General features: G+C 44.4%; 1 protein-coding gene across 23 annotated transcripts in view; it reads right to left on the reverse strand.

The window, feature by feature from the left end:
• The window catches only part of Nin (ninein), a 98,772-nt gene that overhangs the window by 48,484 nt on the left and 34,845 nt on the right, over window positions 1-15,443 (reverse strand). For all 23 annotated transcript variants that reach the window (XR_002396697.2, XR_002396699.2, XR_015450037.1 and 20 more), the window contains 2 exons: window positions 14,306-14,475; window positions 1,532-1,571 (listed from right to left, as the gene is read on the reverse strand). Coding sequence is in view for 18 of the 23 variants with exons in the window: in XM_021262409.2 (XP_021118068.2) it covers window positions 1,532-1,571; window positions 14,306-14,475 (210 nt within the window). In the remaining 5 variants the exon portion in view is untranslated. The remainder of the gene's footprint in view (window positions 1-1,531; window positions 1,572-14,305; window positions 14,476-15,443) is intronic.

A 15,443-nucleotide genomic window follows, 5' to 3' on the forward strand; every position in this document is an offset into this window, starting at 1 on the left:
TGAAATCAAGTCATATATAAGGTATGATCAAAAGATATAGTATTTTTAAAAAAATCATTACAGTAAAAAGCACATCGCCATTAACCACCCCCATGGCCCTCACCCCAACTTAAACACACTTATCCCATTGGCCTTGCCACTTCCTGAAGCAGTTCAGGAAGTGCTCTTTTGTGAGTGTCTCTGAATTGTGCAGTCATGGCTGCCCTGATGTTCTGAATCAAGATGTTTACCATTCACGATCTTTCTGACTTGGGGAACAGCAGAAGTCTCACAGTGGTAGAGCCAGTCAATAAGGTAGATGAGGACACATTTTTACAAGCTTGCCTTTCCACTGAATGGCACCTGGCAACAGCACTCACCGTAGTTTTGATCATAACTCATAAAGACACAAAAGAGACATCCAGAACTGCTCCAGAAAGTGGCAAAAACAATGGGATAAGTGTGTTCGAAGTGAGCATTCATGGCAATGTGTCTTTCACTGTAACAGATTTCAGAAATGTAAACATTCACCATATATTTCAATCGCTGCTTTTATGTTGTCCCCAAATGAATTACAAAAAAGAAAGTGCCTGTTTACAAAGGAAAGCATACTCTTTGAAAGCAAATATTTTAAGAAAAAGATTATAGATGTTGATCTCATTTTGACTTCTCCTGCCTCAACTATGGCTTCCGGACTGGTTTATTTACACTTCCTGTGTAAGTTCTAGAGCATCTTTTGTTAAGAAGGAAATAACTTCACGATGAATGTCTCAAGATTTGCATATGATATTCTGACCAACAGAATTCAATTGGAAAGAATTAAGAACTCCAAGCTGCCAGTTCCTAACTACCTATCTGTGAAAAATAAGGTTTATTTGAAGACAAGGATCAAACTACTTATTTAAACATTAAGATTATTCATTCTCTATTATAAGCTCCGACTTCTGACACATTAGACCTATAAAGCCATCGCTTAAACATGAGATAATTGCTGGCACAATTTTGCATGCCTGGAAGAGCCCTGGAGACTTGAGAGAAGCACTGAGTGCCATCCCAGGTACTGACTGACAGAAATGAAGTCCAATCAGTGCTGTGTCTGTCGAGGCTGGAGAGGAGAGAACACGCTGTAATTACACTTCAGCACGTTAATCCCAGGTAGGCAGTGAAGTGGGCTGAGCCCAGGTCAGCTGAACCTCAGCGCCCTCTGGTGGCCAGAGGACCACACGTTCTGATGCGTCTCAAATCTATTTGAAACTCCCAAGGGGCGCATTTCAATGGGCTACTATTTAGGTTAGCACTGTTCGCAAATTAATTGGAAAGTCGGTATAGAGAGTAATTAGCCTGTAAGCGGAATTCCACATCTTATTTGCCATTTTTTGAGTGCCATTAAAAGCTCGGATTTTAAAAACTATAAGCTACCACTTGGAATGATTTTCTGAGGCTGTTGTTCCTAACGTGGATTCCCAGGCAGCCTCCAGCTTCAGACATAAGAAGGCAGATTGTGGTGAGCTGACAGCAGCATCACACCGGCCCTCAGGCAGGCAGCTCTTACCTTCTGCTTCATACTCCTCGCTGTGTTGCGTCTTCCAGTGCTAGAGAAGGCAAGAGAAAATTAGTGTGCTTTGAGGCTTAGTGAGAAAAAAGTCATGGCTTTTCCTAGAACACTCTCTGGCTCTGAAATCATCACTGGGTGAGACACATGATTTTAGGGCCTGCTACTTTCATTAAGTGGGTTCTGTTCAGCTACGCAGCTAGCCAAGAGGTAGAGAATGCCATTTTCCGCAGGGTCTCCCCAGGGATTTGTCCTTCACATTTGCGCGGTCACCTATCCAACAGGAAGCCCCATCATGGCCCATGAAGCCAAGCCCAGGCAAGCATTCAGAATCCATCAACCAACAAGGCTTTAAAGGCATGGGTTTATGACTTTGCTTTTCCAACAGATATATACAAAGTGCTCATTGTACAGAGTCTTAGTAATACATCCATGAATAGAACAAACATATTTCCTGTTTCAAGACATGTACAGGCTGAAGAAGACATGCTGAAAACAGGAACTACAACAGCGTACTGCTTTGGTATTTTTTTGGGGGGGTGTTGCTTGTTTCCTGTGCTAGACACTGAACCCAGGGTCTTATGCACGCTAGGCAAGCCCACTAATGCTGAGCCACACCCCAGCCCCAGGGTAGTGTTTTGAATGCTGTGATGGGAATATTCAGGATGCTGTGATAGTCCCTAAATGGGATACTTCAGGCTTGGCAGATCAGGGTAGGCTTCCTGGAAGAAGCAATATCTAAACTGCCCTGAGGCAAGAGCTATAGACAGCACAGTGGACAGAAGGGGGCAGTTACTATTGGCTGAAGCTAGGAAGCCAGGATGAGCCTGGGGTGCTTGTGTGAGCAGAAAGGTGCGACCCTAAAACAGGCAGGCTAAAAGCTTGAGTGAAGGGTAAGATATATTCCTAAATCACACTAAAGGAAGTGACATTATGTGAAGTAGACCAGTTGTCTCCTTGTCATGCTGTTTCTAGTGGGTCTTCTCCAACATCACAGCATGCAGTTTGTGTACTGGCAAAATCACCCAGGTAAGGACACAGGTCAGGGTGAAAACTCAGCCTTTGCTCCACTGGCCGAGTACAAGACAGATCTTCTTCCACCCAGTTGCCACAAGCAGGTCTACAAGGGCTTTGTTCTCTTGCAAATGCTTGTGCTCCTCTAGCAAGTGGCCCTGTGCTCCCACTTCCAGGAGGTTCAATAACCACTGGAGGAAATCATGTTAGAAAAGGTGAGTCCCGCTCTCAAACCTGGGCTGCAGCATTAGTGAAGATAGAACTTTACGAATGAAGCTGCCTTTGATAACGAATAACCAGCCCATTCTCTGGGATGGCTGAACTGTGAAAAACTTGTTGATTTCTTAGAATCCTGAAATAAGCTAGGCAGGACAGTTGGCCCTTGCCTGCGTCTGCAGAGCCTAGATCCCTCATGGCAGGTGGTGCGCCACCTGGAAAACTCTCAGACTGCACAGATCTTTCAGCAGATTGCTCAGATTGATTTGAAATTCTCTTTCAGGCGACCTAAGCACATCTACTTTATTCTCTACATTCCTCTGTGGTCTCTTCCATCATTTTATAGCTCCGCATCGGACCTGGAAAGATCAATGAAGTTAGCATGGATTCAGAAAGCTCACCAAAGCTGAAATCCCAAGCTGACAGTGGTGGGATGGATGATTCTTGCCATGCAGAAGACACAAAGAGGCTGTAACTCAAAATGGGTAAATGCACCTCGGTCTGTTCAGATTACATAAGGTACTGATGGAAACTGAATGAACAGGGCACCAAGTGATTTTTGCTTGTTTTTTCATGATTATAATTTCAGCAGTTCACTCAGCCTGCCTTTCTACATAAAGACATCTCCAGACTGGTGGATGGAGGAGGCATGGTGGGACAGGAGGGAGTGGTACAGTCAGCAGTCCTCGTGGATTTCCTAGCATTTCTGACCAGAATTCAACTGTTTCTATATCTACATCTATCTAGCTCATCTTTCAATCAGTAAAGTCCTACTATTAAAAGCATCCTCCCCGTCTGTCCCTCCACATATATTTCCTTATCCAACAGAGCAAAGGATTTAAATGCTCATCCTACTCTGGCATCCAAAATTGTGGATCATCCAAAATCACTCAGCATTAAACATCCAAGAATTATGATCTCTGATCAAAATAAAACCTATCAGACTACAGGCAGGGGATGACTTTTAACAGCAGGAACTGGTGGGAGAAATGGCAAGAGATCATGTTAGCTCTGAGCCCATGCCTTAGAGAGAGCCCCAGCCAGGAGATACGGCTGTTAAAATGCAACAGCAATACACACCTTCAAAAGTTCCTTGGAAATAAGTCACAACACTACAACAATGTGCTGCTACATAGAGTTGATTTTTTTTTTTTTTTTTTAACATTTGATCATCTACTTCTCAACTCATTTTAAGAGTGAGCAATGCATTGCGAGAACCAAGATGCTCCAATATACTATTCACAAGGTCTCGGGTGTCTACAGGACTGGATGTGTCTCCGATTGGCTGTCTAGGACAGTATTTGCCTGTTGCCTTCTTTCCTCAGTTCCAGTGAGAGATCGAATATGAGGCTACACCACAGACTGAGGATTCAGGATGCCTGGTGCTGAATCCTGGCTCACCTACCGGGTTGGCCTTAGGCAGGTTTCTTGACCTTTTTTGCCTCAGTTTATCCACCTCTAAAACTGGACTAAAGTAGTAGAAATTTCACAGAGGTAAGGGTAAAGTGCTAGAATTATGCCTGGAACATCATAAGCACTATAATTTTTTTTTTTTTTTTTTTTTTGGTATGGGGGATTGAACTCAGGACCTCGCACTTGTGAGGTAGGTGCAGTGCCACTGAGCTAAATCTCCAGGCCCAAATTTTGTTATTTTTTAATAAGACATGTGTGTACGGAATACACTTTAATTTATATTTGCAGAATTTTAAAAATTACTGTGTTTAAACTGAAAGCATTCATTTAATGGATGGACTGGAGAGGGATTCACTGTTGGTATAAATTTGTAAGAAAGATGCCAAAACTATGGCAGAGGTGCAAAGAATAAACAGAAAACTCACATAAGAGGCTACAAAATTTTAAAAATTGGGGGAAAGGTTCATCTTGATATCAAAGTATAAATTAAAACCAAGGAATCATAATTGTTCTTATTAAATTAGCAAAATATTCAGGATACAACTCCTAACTACCAGCAAGATTATAGTTTAAAACAGGCCTGTTTCTCTTTTACTGGTAGCAGTGTAAATGGGTATTATTCTTTTAGTAATGAAGAGGGCTTTGTGTGTCAAAAGCAGCAGAAACGTTCATTCTCTCTGAACCACTGATTTTACTTGCTATTCAGAGGCAATAAAATCAAAGAAAGTAAGAAAAAAGCCATAAGCATAAATATGTATACAGCACTTTTTGTAACAATAAAGTATTGAAAACAAACATTCAACAATGGGGGATAAAGTATAATGATGCATCAGAATGTAGTCATTAAAAATATAATTAAAAAACTGTAGGGGCTGGGGATTTAGCTCAGTGGTTCTGGCACCTGCCTTGCAAGTGAAAAGTCCCGAGTTCTATACCTGGTACCAAAAAACAAACAAACAAACAAAAAAATGTAGGAATGTGGAAAAGCTAAAAAATAAAATGTAAAAAATTAATGTTAGATGAAAGAGTATAACAAAAATGCTGTCTACCCTGTGATTTCTGCTGGCAAAAATACACAATCAAAGTCTAGAAGGAAACAGATAAAATAGATACATTTTGGTTGAGGGCCTGTGGGACAGTTTAATTTGCTCTACTGTTACAAATGGTGCTTATATAATGTAAGTGGGCACCGCTTTCACTATTTCTTTTGCCCAACTGCCCTCAAATTCTTACAAAGTAATTCCTGTGATTGGGGGTGGGGGTGAGGGAGAAAGTTCTCTCCCTTTGGTAAGAAAGTCTCTGCAGCTTCCTTGCACCTGGGGACGGTGGCAGGTGGAGGAGGCTTGGTGGGAAGCCCAGGTACCGTGCAGGTGGGCAAATGCTCACACCAATGCCTCCAGTGCTTAGAGGGTGTGAAAAGATCTGACCCATTCATCTGAGACTCGCCTTGGGACTGAGAACCAGCCCAGGGAGGAATTCTGACACGGTTCAACCCCACAGTGACTGATGTGGAATAGCCTTTTTTTTGCGAAAAAATCTCAGTTTGGACTCATGATCCTCCTGACTCAGTAGCCAAACCTTTAAACCCCAGGCAGCACCTTAGCTTAAATGTCACCCAAATTCTTAACTCATGTGGGTGGGTATGGTTGGGTTAGGGACAACATAAACCTATTCTAAAATTTGAAGATAAATTGGGTGTGGTGGCACACACCTGCAATCCCAGCACTCTGGAGGCCAAAGGAGCAGGATAATCGTGAGTTCAAGGCCAGCCTGGGCTATAAAGTGAGTTCAAGGGCAGCCTGAACTACATAGCAAGACCTTATCTCAAAAAACAATAAAATAAAGCAGAATAAAAAAAATAAAATCTGAGGGTCAAGTGTCTCCCAAACATTCTCCCAGGATCCTTGACAAGAAATAGAGATCTAGGTAGGACCATCCTGCTAGAAGAAACACATTATGCTAATGTTCATATTTCCATTCCAAGACCACCTCAGCTGGAGATGGAGTTTAGCACCCAGATACCTCTTTGCTCTGCTTCTCTGTCCCTGGGTTCTGTTCCTTCAGTAAAGGGGAGGTAAGCACATGGCATGGGGGGAGGGGGGTGTTTATTATTAAATTGTATGGGGGGGCTGGGGGAAGATTCAATTCATTCATGGCTCATTTATTTTCATTCTCACTGCCTGGAGCCAGTTGTTCCAATTAAAAAGCCAGAGGAGAAGGAAAAGAAAGCCAGTTAGGAGGGGCGTGTGTCAGGGAGGGATTAGATCACTCTGCTACTGAAGCAGCAGCATTAAAAGGAGGCATCACTCTGGAATAGGGTCCTGTAATTGCTGCTGGTTTCCCAGCGCAGTGAAAGCTGGCAGGTGGCCTCTAGACATAGATCTGCCAGGAGTACTGGAAGGGATATAATCATGAGCATCTTTGGAAGAGCTGGGGAGGGAGGAAGGGACAATTACTGGGATCCATTTGGAATACTGAATTCATGAGAAAGCATTTTTCATTTCTCACTGAAGAATGGATAGCAATGGATTGAAATGTTCTGTAGAACATTTCAGCTGTTCTTGACTCTGGAGGCAAAACTGTACAGTGGATAAACACAAGCACTTAGTAGAGAGACCACTGGGGTTAAATCTGGCTTACCCACCTCCTGTGACCCTCCTAGGGGAGGACTCTCCTACCCTCGCAATGGGACACAGAGGCGAGTGTATGGGCCGTAGGAAAGGTCAGCTATTGTTACTGCTTCAGCCAGAAGAGGCTTCCTGGGCTCGCTTTCACCTTCTTCCTTTACTGGCGTGGTGACCCTGAGCAGTCCCTTAGCTGTGTGTGCCTCAGTATCCTCACAGGTACGTGAATAACAAGACCTGCCTCCAAAACAGCACTTCATATCTGAAAGCACTTTGAAGAGTGGCTCCTCTCTCTAAGCTAAGTGCTAAGCATCTGTGAAGTGACTATCAAGATTACTAGGCCTGTGCCTGGGATGTTCAAAACTGGGACAAGGCCAGAAGAAAGCAACAGCAGACAGGCCAGGGTCACTGCTTTAAGAATAACCCAGAAGAGATCCTTAAAAGCTAAAGCTTTGTTAGTTGGATCAATGTAATCATTTCATAATGTGCACACATACCAAACATCATATACAGAACTTCTGGGGCTGGGGATTTAGCCCAGTGGTTTCGCCGACTGTTGCACAAGTGCAAGGACCCGAGTTCGATCCCCGGTACCAAAAAAAACCAAACCAAAACAAAAAAAACCCAGAACTTCTGTCAGTTATACCTTAATAACGCTGGAGGGTGGGGGGTGGGGGGTGGGGGGCAGGACCAGAACTGCAGCTTTGGGTGGCTGTGACGAAGCGCTCAACATTTGATTCAACTTATGATCAGACCTTACCCTGGGGACCTCTCCCCATGATCGGTGTCCCCTGGGCAGCCACAGCTGGCAGGGCCTGCCCCGTGCATCCTCATTACCAAGTGTGCCGGCTGACAGCCCTGCTGAGCGTGGACACGGAAGAGGGTCAAGGGTTGCCTGGCCCCAGAAGGCTGCTACAGAGAGGATCCCCACCCACCCTGGGCGGACAAAGGGAGCCCCTGCAGCCACCACAAAAGCCATGGATCTCGAGGTCATCTGGGGCACTGTGGCCGGCCCTTGGGTTATCCTACAGCTCCACACACATCTGTCCCACAGGCGTCACCAATTTCAGGAATGCTTTCTTCAGAGCAACACCTGCTTTGGGGGACTGTAGAGCAGATGGCTCAAGTCTCTGGATCCCCAGCTTCCAGCCCCAAGGCCAGGCCAGCATCTGCAGCCTTTCGGCCTGGCGCGGGCCCTGCCCACAATAGCCCAGCGCCACCGCCAGCAGCCATCTGCTTCGGCAGAGACCTCTGTGCCCCACAGAATGTATGGCTAATTAAAACGATTATAAGGGCACACACGGGGCTATTCTTCCCCAGCAGAGGTTGCCGAGCTGAACTCAGCAGCAGCCCCTGAGCCTGCAGCAGATTCTGTTTTGAAAGGGGCAGGTCTTAACAAAGCTCCCCCGACAAGCTGAGCTGAAGCTTTGATAAAAGCATGGGCGTCTCGGAAGAAAAACAGCAATCTGTTTAGGGAGAATGCTTAAGATTGAAACTTTAGGGCCTTTTCCAACATGGCATTCCATGGGGTGCTTCACTCACAGTCCTAAATATTTATAAAGCCTGTGCTCTAGAAGCCAAGTGTGCCCCGGGGGGGCTGGCTATTGTTTCTGTAGGACACGATTCCCGGGACTGGGGCTCATTTGCCACTCTGCCGCCTGACAGCCCAGCGCTGGTCTCTATTCTGAACTCAGGCACAAGCTACTGGGTGGGTGGCAGGGCTGTCAGGGCTTGAATGCAAATCAGTGCCTTTATCTTTAAAAGCAATTAAATGCTACAAGGAAGCACTGGGGATAACCGGAATTAATGCACGCTTTAAAAATGCACATACATTTAGATGAGTCTTACTACACTGCCAAAAAGCCTTCAGTACTGCTGGTGTGAGGTAATGCCAAATTCAAAAGTTTGAGTTTTAAGCCTCTTCCACCAAGGCTGAGTGTACTGGATTTCAAAAACCTGAAAGGGAAGGAAGAGTTTGATTCCTCTTCTACTCACCACCGTAGCTCAATGGATAGTTGATACTACTTTTCTACGTGGATCACATTTAATGGTGTAGTTGGAGAACGTTACTATCATTAAAATTAACTTGTTAGTTTTTGAGTTCTTATGTTCCTAGCTAGAAAATAAATATTATAAATTACTGCTGTTAGGAGTTGGGGTAGACACTGGATTCCAAGCGAATTCCCTCTGGGATCAAGTCACAAAGATGGGACACAGGGGTCTGAAAGTCTTGTTAGAACAAGAGACAGCTTATTAGCTTTCTTCGATCACTTCCAAGTGATCTCCCCTTGCTTCCTGAATGAGTGTTTCATCTCTGGGAATGGCCATATGACCTGATAAGACTTAAATATAAAGGGAAAGACTGGAATGCATTCATAAAAACATCGATCCTGAGGATGCCATAGCATTTGATGACATCAGTAACGAAACTGCTTGCTCTGTTAAAGACTGGAACAATGAAAGGTAACAGGGGAGTAATGGGAAAATAGGCATATTTCAACTACAAAAGCTCTCAGCTGAACTTCACTCATTTATTAAGAAGCCTGCTCCCGAGTTCCATACTGACTGTATACAACACAAGTGAATAATTCATAAAGTTCAACTGCAAAGTTTATGCATGTATGAAAATGAACATATGAGGAAGATACATCAGTTTCATACTCCTTGAAGAAGTTTGATCTTATGTAGGGTAGCAAAATCTGTTTTGGGGTTTTCTTGGGGAGAGAATGGGGGCTTCAACAACTGCCTCCCCTGCCCTCCTGAGCTCACAGTCCCAGTGCAAAGCCAGGGTTTGCTCACCCAGCCTCGGGTGCCTGGCAATTAACTTGAACTTTTTCTCTCAGGGTTTCACTTAAACTGCAATGGACAAGCCCACAGTTTGGCTTACACTGCTATTGTCTACAGTTGGAGAAGTAATTGTTCAAAGCTCCTTGTTCTTGATAAGAATCTTACTAGACCCGATTTATTCCCTGTGGAGGAAATCAGTTAACAAGGTGTCCCCTGTTTTCAACCAGGGCAGAAAGCAAAGTGGCCCTGCCCCAATTGTATTAATTGCACAATCTTTCCAAAGAATAGAGAAAAGAATTGAAAATTAGTTTTGTTTTTCCCCCCTTTCTACCTATCTTCAAAAGAAACATGAGCATAAAATTCAAGGTCAATTCAGTAACCATTACACATAAAGGGCAAAACAATTTAGTCTTCTGGACTTAAAACCTTACTTCTGTATCTTAATGAAGTAAAGCAAGAACAGAGACAACAAAACCTTCTCATTAATCACACCTCGCATTGGAATCAAGAATGTGCCCTTTGTTAGGCTGGATTAATTCAGAAGAGAATGTCCTGTTGAATTGGCCTGAGTGAAAACGATCCCATGAAGAAAGAAAAATCACCACTTTCCTTTCAATACCACCTGAGATGAGAGGTCACACTCCCAAGGGATCCATCTGCCAGATAAACACACTAAATTGGAAGGCGAAGTACACTGCAGTTGGTGGCGGGGCCTACCTGCCACTTGTGAAATAGCACGCTCTGCTCCAGGCTTTCCAAATGAAATTCTGAAAGGCTACACTGTAGTGCTGGAAATTTCGCAGAATTACAGTCGTCTTTCCCTACCGAATGGCTTTATTGCCTTGTAAAGTAAACTGGATAGGGGAGACCTGGTTAATAGCTAGGTTAGATATTTTCTGTTTCCGCAGCAAAGAATCAAGTTGCCTGACAAAAGCAATTAAATGGAGACTATTAAATGTTTACAATTTATGTTGGGGCTCTGACACAGATAAACTGAAACCAATGTGATCCAAACACCTTGTACAGGTTTATTTTCATATATTCTGTGCAGGGGACATAGCAGAACCCCGGCTACACCATGATGTAGGTTCTCACCTGTGGCCGCATGTCACATTGGTATGCTGTGAAGTCACCAGAGGAGCTCCAAGTGGGTCCTGACTAATGGAGCCTAACACTTCACATGAGACTTACATTAAATATAAATTTAGCTGCTTCAAAGCAACATCTGTAATAGCCCCACACTCATCTGCATGTCTAGGTATTTTCTTCAGGGAAGAGGAAGGATGGGGTGATAAGGAGACCACAGTGAATTACCAGTAATTTTGGTTCATGCTTATGGGAGAAGGCCTCCTAATAAGGATGCAGAACTAACTCAAGAGCCTGGGAATGAATGAATGAGTGAATGAATGGATTTGTGTTGGCCGTTAGCAACCTCCCCTACTATAGAGTAACCCTAGATAAAAAGGAGGGAGGAATTACTATTCTATCTTCTCAGATGGCTCCTCACTTATCAACATACGATGAGTTCCTAGCAGGAAGCGACCTGCCTGGGGACAGCTCCGATAGGTGCTTGTGACACTGTTTCATCACACTGCCTAACCTTCCACACATTCTCAGGTCAATGAGATGATTATTTGACTCAACTAGAGCAAAATTAGTCTCCCATTGGGCAGCAGCAGCCAAACCACACTTCTGTTTAACTCCTGTTCAGGTCGTTTATTGTCTTCATGAGGAAACCCTGAAGTCACTTTAGAAAAACCCAGGCGTGCTGAGACCAGGAAAAACTGCAGTTCTAAAAATGCTGCCTTTCCCTAAGCCAGGACCCAGGAGTCATAGGAAACCCACAAGTGGACCCAAGTACTTGGTCTCCTGCTTGCCATCTGACTGCGGCCTATGAAATACTCACATCTGGGGAGACCCAGCCCCCCAGCCTCTGTCACTGTTGCCAGGTGGGCACTGAGAGGAAGTGTGAGCCTGAAGACTACATCTCTAACTCCTTTACACTTCAGGCAACCAAAACAGGAGAGAAAAGAAGCCAGCAGTGTAGGAAAGAACTCCTGACAGATTCAGACTCCTTGGGGGCATAAATGCCACTGAGATTTTTCTCCCCAATTGAATGCTGCTCTAGACTAAGGGAAAATTACCTATGTCCTCTAGGAGACCTAGCCAGCTCTTAGAGAAGGGACAGAGGTTTTTAGAGTGAGCCTGGGCTGCCAGGCAGGTGACCCTTGGTGGCCGAGTGGCTCTCAATTGCTGACACTAATGCAGACACCAGCCAGGAAACAGAAACGCTGTGTGACAGCATGGCATGCAGCAAGAAGATGCCCTGGTGTCCTCGGTGATGGCAGTGAGTGAGTTCCCAGCCAGGGCTGGGGCACAAAGCTGGGATTTGTCTTCTTAGCTGCCAGTGGGATCATCAAAAGTTTACACGAGAAGCTAGTAATTTTTTAAAGTTGATTTAAAAAATAACAGGATCAATTCAGCTTATCAAACAGTTCGTATTTAGGCAAGAAGCAGCTGGATGATCTTTGGTTTGAGTCCACTTTGGGCAATTAAAAAAAGCAGGGGAAAAAGTTGTTATTATACGAGGCCAAGCATGGCGGATATAACAAACTACGAAACCAGAATCAGGAGGAGTCTTCACTGGGAGCAGAAATCCAGAGAAATGACCCTCGGCGGGCCTATGTCTGATGGTGGCTTGTGAACACGACCAATTTTGTAAATAGCATCAAGGGGTCATATCCAGGAGGTTTCTGGAGGATTTAAGGAAGCTGTGTAACAAACATACAGGGGGAGAAAGATTCTTCCAATAAATCCTTTGCAAGAGGCAAGGTCTTACCCAGGCTCAGCCTCCACCTCTTCTTCATTTATGTGTGAGATCCAAGTCTCACTTGTTAAGCTCTAAATCTCACTAGGAGTCAGTGAATAAGCTACAATAAGGGTGTAAGAAATACACTGCCTACAACATTTAGCTCTGGCCAGGAACTTTCTGGGTATCACCAAGGGGTGACTGGAAGCTGTTGTATCAAAAGATAAGTAGTCATTTAATTTATTACCACCAAAGAATAATAGCTGCAGAACAGTTGGTGAAATGGGATACTGGACTTCAAAGTGGTTTCCAAATACAAAGCTTATCTTTGAAAGCGGAGATATTTTACCTATTTTTTTCAGGTAGAAGTATCTCAAATACATTTCACACTACTCAGGGTTATGAAACAGACTTTATAGAGTAAAAAGATATCCTTCCTGAAAGTGAGAGAAATAGTGTTACAAATACTGCTCTACCTGAAGTATGCAAAGTACTTGCCTCCCTTGCCTCCTCCTTGTGCGTGTGCACACGTGTGTTTTCCTGGGAAAGGTCTCCATCTGAATTTTCAGCAGGGCCCAAGAAAGGGAAGGACCCCCAATGCTGACTGGACCCAAGATGGAAGAGGCCCTGCCCGAGACTGACCAGCCACCTCAGTGCTCTAGGCAGGGTTCTCCTCCCTCCTTCCCTGGTTGGCCATCCCTTCTCACCTACACAACTCTTACTCTACTTTCATGAGTTCTCTCTCTCCCTTTTCTAGATCCTTTGCTTTTCTTCTCACTTGCATTTCCACCATTGTTCCTTCACATCTTGGATGAGAACAACAACGTCACTTATTTAAAAAAACAAAAACAAAAACACAAACTTCTGTTTGACAGACTGCTTGTGTTCTCGTACATTTCAGTACTTATTGCCAATGCCATTTCTGCTCAACATTTGGGCTCTTCTTAGTTACCACTGGGTTGTAAGGACACAGGAAATTTGAGGATACCAGTCTGAATGCTGGAGAACTTACTAGGAGCAAGTTTCCTACAGATTTCAATAAGCTCAATAGGGATGTTAGTCAGCCATGAACACGAACACGAACACACACACACACACACACACACACAGTTTGCAATCAACCCACCGCTTTCAGAATCTTGAGGCACTTGCTTCTTTTCCAGTTTATATTAGTATCTGAGATATTTGTGGTCCCAATCTGAGTTGGGATTAGCAAGAAATATTTAGAGCTTGCTCAGCATGGCATTTTTAATCTTCTATAAATGGGATGCTCATAAATGAGCCATAAAGAAAATATTGCTGCGCCTCCTTTGCTGATAGATGATGGCAATGTGCAAAGCAAAATGAAAGGAGCCAAGGGAGGCGGGCGAATTTCTGCAGGCTGGAGGGGGAGGTGGCCTGGATGCAACAGAAGAGCCAAGAGGAACCAGGGCCACTGCTGAGCAAGGCAACAGTGCCCTGCTCCGTATCTTGGGGTAGGAACTGAGCGTAGCTGCTTCCTCACACCAAAAAGGTGAGATGCAGGCTCTTAAAGTAGCTTTCACTTTTTACCCCCCATGGATGCTGCTTTATAGTTTGGGGGGGGGAGATTTTGTTCACTTTTTAGATTACTAAACAATGTGCATGGAGGAGAGAAATATTCCTAAGAAGAGCTAGAAGACAATATGAAAAGTACTAAAAGTTAAATGCATGCACAAAAAGCATATACTGAAACGTCAGTGCTCTAGAAGCTGAAGCAGAGGTAAAGACATTCAAATAACAGAAACACAAACCATCTATGTCCAAAAGGCAAGTCGTAACCTCAGCAAGGAGCCGCAAGCTGAGGAAAGTCCATGTGGCATCAAACCCTCCACTTCTCCCATTTCTGTGCCACGTGGTGGTAACCATCATCTCTATGAGACTTCTCCTTACCTCACTGCAGTCGCCAGCTGGGACATGTGAGGGCCGTGCTTTTTCATCTAGGGGCTCGATCACTGTCACCTCTGCAAACTCCTCCACAGATTCTTGAAACTCAGGCAAGGACCTTCGTCCGTAACGCTTCCCGCCTCTGACATACTTGGGCTGAGCTTCTGGTGAGCAGTCTGGATAAGGAGACAAAAGTTGGGGCCACATTACACTAGAATCTCAGCCCTGAGCTGATACTCACAGCTGCTGGCCTCAGCCTCTTATACCAGCCCAGAATAGGCCACCACTGTTGGCCAGCTGTGATGGCGTGGGTGGATATGTGCAAGCAGCTTCCAATTCTGAATGATTTACAGCACCCGGAGTATATATGTGCATAGTCCAGGATGGATACAATGAAAGCAGCAAGGATTTGATTCACACAGACTCGAATATCGCCTTAAAGACTTTTAAGCACCTTGCACAGTAAGAATTGGGAGAATAAAATATTCCATTAGACCTCAGGAAAAGGCAAGAGGTCATAGCTGGTCTTCTGTTTATTAAGCTGGTGTTTTGTGGGGCCGGGGTAGATTGTAGAATAGGGTGCAGAAAGAAAGAGAAAACTAACAGATGCCACAGAGAAAGTCTCGGAAAATGATAATAAAATGGACCTCATACCAGCACTGTGAAGGCAGTACCCATACATCTCACCTGAACACTTTCCCTTACCTCAGTGGCTCCTTTGCTAACCGTTCTACTTGCTGATCCATCAGACAAGCTGGATGCCAGAAAAGGGCGAGTGACCAAGTGGATTCTAATCAATTGACAGCTAGTTGGCTCTATGAAACCTGGCATCAAGATCTCATTATAAAGTTAAAAGCTACAGACTAAAATAGCAAATGCAAAACTGCATTAAGAAAAAAGTGGTACGTAAAGTGTTTTTCTCTTCCTGAACGTCAATGCTGGACAAAACAAGAAATGTGTATAAGGTGGGAGCTGTCTCTTGACATTGAAGGGCTTCGGCACTGTGACCCAGTGCGTCGCAGGTTCAGCCTTCACCATCACCACGCCACCTCTGCGACCACTGCCACCACCACCACGACCACAAACTACAAACTAATCTTTACCATGGGTAACTTTAAAGCAATAAATACTTCACGCTATCCGA

The sequence above is a fragment of the Heterocephalus glaber genome, unplaced genomic scaffold (assembly GCF_053883595.1).
Source record: "Heterocephalus glaber isolate CG9 unplaced genomic scaffold, H.glaber_assembly_v1.0 deba00000901, whole genome shotgun sequence".
NCBI lineage: Eukaryota > Metazoa > Chordata > Mammalia > Rodentia > Bathyergidae > Heterocephalus > Heterocephalus glaber.